The 9,315-nt window shown below is 46.9% G+C and overlaps 1 protein-coding gene across 1 annotated transcript; it reads right to left on the reverse strand.

Annotated features, from left to right (window-relative positions):
- Positions 1-6,571: 6,571 nt before the first annotated feature.
- Positions 6,572-8,680, reverse strand: LOC141040760 (uncharacterized). Its single transcript, XM_073506878.1, has 3 exons — positions 7,821-8,680; positions 7,018-7,584; positions 6,572-6,734 (listed from the first exon to the last, which is right to left on the reverse strand). The coding sequence occupies exons 1-3, from the start codon at positions 8,678-8,680 to the stop codon at positions 6,572-6,574; spliced, it is 1,590 nt and encodes a 529-aa protein (XP_073362979.1).
- Positions 8,681-9,315: the final 635 nt, after the last annotated feature.

The raw sequence follows: 9,315 nt of genomic DNA on the forward strand, positions 1-9,315 counted from the left end.
ACATAATGGATACTAGGGATCAAACCCTAACAAAACTAACTCGATTACATGGTAAATATCATCCAACCCATCACTGTCTAGCAAGCCTACGATGGAATTACTCACGCACGGCGGTGAGCATCATGAAATTGGTGATGGAGGAAGGTTGATGACGACGATGGCGACGGATTCCCCTCTCCGGAGCCCCGAACGGACTCCAGATCAGCCCCCCCCCCGAGAGAGATTAGGGCTTGGCGGCGGCTCCGTATCGTAAAACGCGATGAATCCTTCTCTCTGATTTTTTTGCCAGTACATGCTCACTGTCTGAGCTATTCTCCTCCATCTTGTAGGCAAAGTACTTGTGAGAGGTCTCATACCTCTCAACGCAGGCATAAGTCTGAAATACCAATTTCAGCCCTTGAAACATCTCATATGTTCCATGGCATTCAAAACGTCATTGAAGCCCCGATTCTAAGCCGTAAAGCATGATGCACTAAACAATCAAGTAGTCATCATATTGAGCTTGTCAAACGTTCATAACGTCTGCATCAGCTCTTGTAACAGGTCTGTCACCTAGTGGTGCATCAAGGACATAATTCTTCTGTGCGCCAATGAGGATAATCCTCAGATCACGGACCCAGTCCGCATAACTGCTACTATCATCTTTCAACTTAGTTTTCTCTAGGAACATTTCAAAAAATAGGGGAGCAATATCGCGAGCTATTGATCTACAACATAGATATGAAAAACTATTAAGACTAAGTTCATGATAAATTTAAGTTCACTTAATCGAATTACTAAAGAACTCCCACTTAAATAAACATCCCTCGGGTTTTCTAAGTGATACGTGATCCAAATCAACTAACCCATGTCCGATCATGTGGCACCCCGGCTCAGAGCAACCGGTTTACCTTGCATTGCCAGCTCAGAGATCTAGTCTTCTGGCAATACACAACAACATGGTACAGAAACAACCGCTTTATTGATACTGGCGGGTTACATAAGTCTGATATTACATCGGGATACGAGGCCAAGCAGCACACACAGTGCTGCTGAACAGTATGTACATTATTTAATGAACATGACGAGGGCCTCGATCACTTGAACTACGCGGCAGCGGAAGAATGACGAATGAAACTCCATAGCAGAGGGACACGGACGTGGACACGGCGTAGACGCGAGATGCGCTCCGATGCGAATCGACTTGCCTGAAAGCTGGCATGACACGCCAGGTCAGTACATTGAATGTACTTGCAAGCTCACAACAAACATAAGCACGATGACAGACAATATCATGACAATTAATCAAATTAATGAAACAGCAAGAATTACTAAACATGCAATGAAACCAATACGCGCACCGAGTCTCTCGGACTCGCTTACCAGGCAGTTACCTTGTAACCAAGCGGTGACCATACTGGGGTCACAACTGAGAACCAACCGCGCATGAACAACTTGGGACTTCATGAAACACACCGCATCGCAACAATCATTTAGTTTGCAAGATTAATTATAAAAGTTGATCCATGGTGTGACTTACTTTCGAGCTATGCCCATAACCAAGGACGCGGCTATCGATAGATTAAATACACTCTGCAGAGGTAGCGCACTTTGCCCACACTACGGAACCCTGGCCTCGCATTCCCATTCGGGTGGACCAAAGCATTCCGACGAAACCCTCCCTTTGTTGTGGCACTCTCCCGGCCACTCCGACCAACTCCCTCTCAGGGCTAGGTCTTGGGTGGCCCCATGTCTACCAAAGACACCAACGGCCACCGTCGTGGCAAAACGGTCCCAAACGAGGACAAGGTACCATAAAAACAAAAACGAGCACACAAGGTTATGTCTGCTTACCGGGCCAGGGTATGCACGCCCATAACCTTCCCTCGCGGGAGGCATCGGTGAGAGGCGCAACAAAGGACCGAATCAAGACCTTCCCACAAGGTAAATGTGGTCGCACTGAATAAAAACCTGATTCAGTGGCACCATGATGTGATCAACATCATATTCAAGTTGAACTTAATCAAGTTTAACTTTGGCAAAAACCTTTTTATAAAATAACAATGATACTATGGTGTAACCATGCAACTAATCGACAGGCAAAGCAAACAACACATGTATATGGATTAAACTTATCAACATGATAATCTTGCAGTACTCAAGATCAAAAAAAATTCTGGTTATAACTCATTTTTATTTTCAAGCTATATTTTTATTAGTTCATCATTAAAATATCAATTCATAAAAGAGCTATCATTATTTACCATAGCAATACAACTAGTGCAAAAATTTATTCTACCTGACCAAACAAGTTCATGCAATTAACCAGTAACTAAAACAAGCATATCACGCATGATAAAGTAACTAGCAATTAACAAAATTTATTTATCAAATTTTAATTGCAATTAAAACTCGTATTCAAGTAGAAAAATCATATATATTGAAATAACACCATCCAAATGTTGTTGTGGCTTGCCTTAGTGTAGAGGAGGATCAAACCCCTCTTGATTTGCTTCAAGACAAGCTTCCCCTTCTGAAAAGAATTTAAAACCACAAAAACAATTATCAAAACCCATTCTGAAAATCACCAAAAATTCTAGACAGCAAGGAAAATCCACCTTTTGGTGTGCTGCTAGAGCTTTCTGAAACAAACACAATGCAAAAAGAATCAATTCATTTGGACTTATGGTTTAGAAATGGTGGCTGGTCAAAGTTTAGTCAAATTTCTGAATAAATTTGAATTAAACAGAAATCCCGGGGGGTGACATCGAAGGCGTAAAGCGGGAGTGCGCCTCCACTCTTACCGCTTCGGGCGCGAGTGGTGAGGCTGACGGGTGGGTCCCGCACGTCAGGAGAGAGAGGGGGAAAGCGAGATCAGAAAGGGGTGGTGTTTCGCCGGAGCTCACGCCGGCGATGAGGGGGTTTTGGGCTAGGGTAGAAGATAGGATTGAAGCTGGGCTCGTGGCGCACTTGCCCATATCCGTGGGTTGGCTTGGGGTGGACGGAGCTACTCGCAGTCGAGCTCGCAAGCCTCGGTGGCGGACGGGGTTCGCGGGAGTGGTTGAAGACGACGACTAGGGGCGGCTCCGAGGGCTCAGCGGCGTTCAGGCAGCACCAACAGACCCACAATGCCCCGCCCGAGCAGCTGCTTGAGCTCGAGGGGCACCACAGAGCGGTGGCCTTGCTGTGGAGGTCGCCGAAGTTCTCTGGTCGGGGAGATGGCCAGAGGCCTGCCCGACCGAGCCGTGGCCCGTCTACGTGTTCGTGGATATGGTGAGGAGTGGTGCGTGGCTAGAAATTGAGGAGGGGGCGCTATATATAGCCGGAGCGAGGGGGGACATGTCACCGCCGGAGCTCTCTGGATGCACGGCGAACAGCGATGAAAAGCTCCAGTGCGGGGGGGCAAGCACGCAGCGTCAACGCAGGAGCTGCCCACGCTCGCGGACGAGCACAGGAGGCGGTGGAAGAAGCGGACAAGTGCACGCGTGCACTGTGGCTTTTGGCCTCGACGTGCCCGTGCTTGCTGCGGCGTCCCCGGTGTCGGAGAGCGCCAGGGAGAGGTCAAGGGCGATGGGTCGGGGTCGGTGGCGTGGCGTGGTAGGCGTTGGCGAGCGCTGGATCGAGCACGCGCTGAACAGAGAGGAAAGCGCCATCCAGAGTGCGTCAAGACGCTGCCAGGCACCGTGTCTTTACGCGGTCACCATGCTGGCATGGTCAAGACGACGCCCAAACGCTGACAAACCTTGTCTACGCGCTCGTCCATGCAGTGTTTAGTCTAGGAAAGTTGATAGCTCATGCCCAGGCCGACCAGACTTGACTCTACTAAGCTGGCAAGTTTCTAACCAGACACTTGGTCGCCAAGTTAAGCAACATTCTAGAAGGCCATTAGGGCTGAACTCCTGGGGTTTAGGTTTTCTTAGGAGGGTAGTTAAGCTCAAGAAAGATCAGGGCCAAAAGATCAAGGAAAAATGTACTTGCTGTACAAACTGGAATTTTGGGCCAGAAGAGAAATGATTTTCTATAGCAAAAATATTACAAAAATTCATGCAATATTTTTGCTTGGGAAGGTGTGCCAAGGTCCAAAGAATATTCAGGATTTATCTTAGATTTTTGGGAGCAAGGAAAATTGGGGTTGCTTTGGAGCACAAGTTTCTGAATAGAGTTTCAGAGAGGAAAATGAATATTTTTCTTTTATGAAAAATATTCATTTGATTATTTTGGGAGTTTATCAGAGAAATATAGTTGAATGAGGAGTAGATAGGTCACTTGGGTGAAATTCAAGGATATGCCCAAGTGACAAATCCATTTGAAATGATTCCAAAACCCAAATCAAAGCAAGGCAAAAACCAAGTCCGAAAACAGAGAGAAGGCAAGTCCGGAAAAAGAGAGAAGGCAAAATCCAGGCTGTCACAAACCTCCCCCACTTAGGATGAATCTCGTCCTCGAGATTCGGTTGCTTGGGAAAACAATTCTGGGTATGTAGTCCTTAAAAATTCCTCTCTTTCCCAGGTTGCTTCCTCTTCGGTGTGATGCTCCCACTGAACCTTGTAGAACCATATTTCTTTGCTGCGAGTGACCCTTTCTGTCTGATCCAATATTCTGATTGGCTTTTCCTCATAAGTCAAATCCTTAACCAATTCCATCTCTGCCATATCAGTCCTTTTATCCGGTGGCGAGATGCATCTTCTCAGCTGCGAGATATGAAACACATTGTGTACTTCTGACAGTTTCGGTGGCAACTCCAACTGATATGCAACTGTTCCGACTCTGGCCATGACTGGAAACGGACCGATGTATCTGGGTGCCAATTTTCCGTGGGTCTGAAACCTCTTGACTCCTTTCATAGGGGTGACTCGGAGATACACGTGTTCTCCGGGTTCGAAGCTGATCTGGCAGTGTTTGGCGTCATAGTAGCTCCTCTGTCGTGATTTGGCCAGGTGTAGTCGGTCTCGAATTTCATTGACTTGCTTCTCTGCGTCGAGCATTAAATCAGTCCCGAAAATACGGTTGTCTCCGGTTTGTGACCAGTTCAATGGAGTATGGCATTTCCGGCCATACAGAGCTTCATAGGGTGACATCTTTAAGCTGGTCTGGAAACTGTTGTTCTAGGAAAACTCGGCATAAGGCAGACAGTCTTCCCACTTGGTTCCTTGGGCCAATGCACATGCTCGGAGCATATCTTCGAGTATTTGATTTACTCGCTCAGTCTGTCCATCTATCTGGGGATGATATGTCGTCCTGTACTTCAGAGCCATCCCCAAAGCTTGATGTAGTCGGGACCAAAATGCGGAGGTGAAAAGAGATCCCCTGTCGGAGGTGATAGTCTTGGATACTCCATGCAGACTGACGATTCTTGACACATATAATTGCGCAAGTTGTTTTGCACGGTAGGTGGTCCGGATGGGAATGAAATGTGCCACCTTTGTTAAGGTGTCCACGATGACCCATATGGCATCGTTTCCTCGATGACACCTTGGTAATCCGGTGATGAAATCCATGCAGATATCGTCCCATTTCCATTGGGATACCGGCAGAGGTTGGAGGAGTCCGGCGGGTTTTTGGTGTTCCGCCTTTACCTTGTTGCATATATCACAACAAGCCACAAAGTATGCGATGTCTTTCTTCATTCCATCCCATCAGAATACCTGACGAAGGTCTTCATACATTTTGGTACCACCTGGATGAATTGAGTATGGTGCTTCATGTGCTTCTGCCAAAATTTTCTTCTTCATACCTTCGAGGTTGGGTACGCAAATCCTTTCGCGGAACCTTAGCGTACCTTGTTGATCCCTAGAGAAGTCCAGTGCATGCCCTTTGTGCATCTTCTGGACATATATGTTCAATAGTTTGTCATCTGCCTGAGCACCATGGATTTCTTCTTCGAGAGTACGGGTAACTTCCAATATGTTGGCAAGACGGCCATCGGTGATCACCAAATTGAGCTGAGTGATTTCTTCGTAAAGCTCAGGAGGCAATGAATCCATGAGAGCATTAAGGTTGGCTGGTTTGTGGCTGAGTGCATCAGCCACTACATTAACTTTACCCGGGTGATAATTTATCCCAAGGTCGTAATCCTTAACCAACTCGAGCCATCTTCGCTGCCGAAGGTTCAAATCAGGCTGAGTGAATATATACTTGAGACTCTTGTGGTCGGTAAATATCTGGCACTTCTTTCCAATCAGATAGTGTCTCCAGATCTTCAAGGCGTGCACCACCGCGGCCAATTCCAAATCATGAGTGGGATAGTTTCCTTCATGTTGCCGCAGTTGTCGGGATGCATAAGCCACAACTTTGCCATCTTGCATGAGTACACATCCAAGTCCTTTTCTGGATGCGTCGCAGTAGACATTAAAACTGCGATAGATGTCTGGAAGAGTCAGTACTGGTGCGGACATCAGCCTGATTTTTAATTCATTGAAACTCCGTTCGCAGTCCTCGGTCCATTCAAATTTCTTATCCTTCTTTAGGAGCTTAGTCATTGGCTTGGTGATCTTGGAGAACCCTTGAATAATACGGCGATAATATCCGGCTAGTCCAAGGAAACTCTGGATTTCGGAGACTGTCGTAGGTGCGGACCAATCAAGTACATCCTTCACCTTGCTTGGATCCACTGAGATTCCTTCTGCTGAGAGGACATGCCTGAGAAATCCCACTTGCTAGAGCCAAAACTCACATTTGCTGAATTTGGCATAAAGCTGATGATCGCGAAGCCTTTGCAAAACTGCTCGGAGATGCTCCTTGTGTTCATCTTTGTTCTTGGAGTAAATGAGTATGTCGTCAATGAACACCACCACAAATTTGTCCAACAAATCCATAAACACCTTGTTCATCGTATGCATGAAGAAAGCTGGGGCGTTGGTGAGGCCGAAGGACATAACGGTATACTCATAAAGACCGTACCGAGTGGTGAACGCGGTCTTAGGAATATCCCCCTTCTTTATCTTGAGCTGATGATATTCGGTCCTCAAATCAATTTTGGAGAATACTTTGGCCCCGCTGAGTTGATCGAACAGATCGTCAATTCTTGGCAGTGGATACTTATTCTTGATGGTCACGCCATTCAGCTGTCGGTAGTCTATGCACATTCGTAGACTACCATCCTTTTTGTCCACAAATATCGCTGGTGACCCCCATGGTGAAGAGCTTGGGAGGATGTATCCTTTCTGCAGCATCTCATCCAGTTGTTTCTCCAATTCCACCAATTCTGATGAAGCCATCCGATAGTATTTCTTGTGGATCGGTGTGGTTCCAGGCACCAAATCAATTGCAAACTCCAGTTCTCGGTCTGGTGGCATGCCGGGTAATTCTTCAGGAAATACATCTAGATACTCACTGACCACTGGAATTAATTCCACCTCTTTTGCCACGGCTGTGAAAACCATATCTTTCGTGGGTATGCGCTTGCGGGCATAAAAACTTGTGGTGCGACCTTCCGTATTTTTGAAGGTAACTTCTCTGGTCACACAACTGATGCATACTTGGTATTGGGTTAACCAATTCATGCCCAGAATAACATCCAATTTGTTGGAGTCGATGATTATCAAAGATGTTGGAAACTTGACGCCCTTGATGTCAATTTCCAAATTACGGCAGACGAAATTGCTTCTGAGTAGGGATCCCAGGGATTGTACCAGCATGTGTTTTCCCAAAATCGAGCAAGGAAAATTGTTTTGGGAAGAAAAACTCCGCGAGATAAAAGAGTGGGAAGCCCAGAGTCAAATAAAATTACGGCGGGTATGTCGTTAACAAGGAACATACCAATGATGACTTCCGGGTCCTCTTGGGCTTCGTCTCCGGAGATATGATGGATTTGCCCCTGGATCATATCTAGGGCGGAATACGGCTCCGTGTAGTTGACTTGCGGATGGAATGGAGTTGCTTGTTTGTTGTTGTTGGGACACTGTTTGGCGTAGTGTCCGGTTTGACCATAGCTGAAGCATGAATTGTTGCGCTGACAATCTTCGCGCACTGGGCTGGTCACGATATTCCTGACTTGAGTGGTAGTCTTGTTGACATTCTGCTGCCAGTTGGGTTTGTACTCAACTTGAGTCTGTTGCCAAGTACGAGCCTTCTGCACTGGTTGCACATCCTTCTTCGGCTCGAATTTGCGCTTGTGGTCGTTAACAGCTGGCTTGTTGTTGTGGAGGATCTTGTGTTCCCTTTCTGTGATGAGGGCCTTGTTCACCAGAGTCAGGAAGTCCGGGAAATCAAACATGCTGAGAGTGCACCTAAGATGCTGATTCAGTCCTCCAAGAAATATGTCGATCTTCCACTCTTCTATGGCCACATCGTGGAGAGAATAGCAGGACAAATGGTTGAATTTATTCAGATACTCGTTGACTGTCATGCTGCCTTGAGTGAGGGCGAGGAATTCGCGCTGCTTGATTTTCATAATCCCGGTGGGAATATGATACTTGCGGAAATGGTCCTTGAATTTTGTCCAAGTAATTTCCTCGTCCGCGGGCCATATTGCCTTAGCATTATCCCACCATATTGCAGCAGCTCCTTCGAGATAATGCGTTGCAAAGGGAACCTTGTCTCCCTCTTCAGTGCGAGCAATCTCCAGTTTCCTCTCAATAGTCCTTAACCAATCATCGGCGTCCAATGGATCAATAACTTGGCTGAAACTGGGAGGCTTGGTTCGCTGAAAATCTGGTAGCTTGGAATGATGTCCATTCTGGTTTCCATTCTGCCCAACCATAGCTTGCACACTTTTCAGTATTTCCAGCAGATCGTTGCTCCTTCTTTCTTCAAACATGCGCCGGATTTGCTCAATGGATGGTGGATTTGGCGGTGGAGACGAAGGTGGCTGGTAAGGCTCGGGGGAATGTCCTGCCTGCCTTGCGGAGCGACGGACAGGGACATCCTCACAAGCTTGACTGCTGCTGCCTCCACGCATCATCCTAGTATTTGTTTTTCCCAATAATAGCAACCATGATGAGAAAATTCCAAAATGGGAGGAAAGCCAATGACAAATCCCGGAAGAAAACAGCGAATGAAAACCAAAGCGAATAAAAGGTTCCAACATAATTATACATAGGCTCAACATGAAAGTAAACATCACAACGGGTCTACTACCCCATACATGAAACTAAGCATCATGACACATGCGATTACACCCATACATAATACTCATGACGAACGCGTTACTCCAACAGTCAACTGCTCGGACTGCGCTGCTGCGGGCTCTTCTCCTGAGCCGGACCCAGATCCTGAACTGATAGTAGAGACCTCCGGGTTAAGAGAGACACGACGGCGCTGCCTCGAGGGCTCTCCCTCAGGGGCAGGCGCGGGATGGGATCTAAGCATAGGAGTGGCAGGAGTAGCGACAAGGGA

This window comes from Aegilops tauschii, chromosome 2, assembly GCF_002575655.3.
Source record: "Aegilops tauschii subsp. strangulata cultivar AL8/78 chromosome 2, Aet v6.0, whole genome shotgun sequence".
Lineage (NCBI taxonomy): Eukaryota > Viridiplantae > Streptophyta > Magnoliopsida > Poales > Poaceae > Aegilops > Aegilops tauschii.

What these genes read in the sequence shown, in the direction of transcription:
- LOC141040760 (XM_073506878.1), bottom strand. Translation starts at nt 8,680, where the DNA reads ATGGTTGGGCAGAATGGAAACCAGAATGGACATCATTCCAAGCTACCA. An exon ending in CAAGTCAACTACACGGAGCC is followed by an intron (nt 7,585 to 7,820) that starts GTATTCCGCCCT and finishes ATCCCTACTCAG; the next exon opens with AAGCAATTTCGTCTGCCGTA. An exon ending in GGCGTGACCATCAAGAATAA is followed by an intron (nt 6,735 to 7,017) that starts GTATCCACTGCC and finishes ATTTACTCCAAG; the next exon opens with AACAAAGATGAACACAAGGA.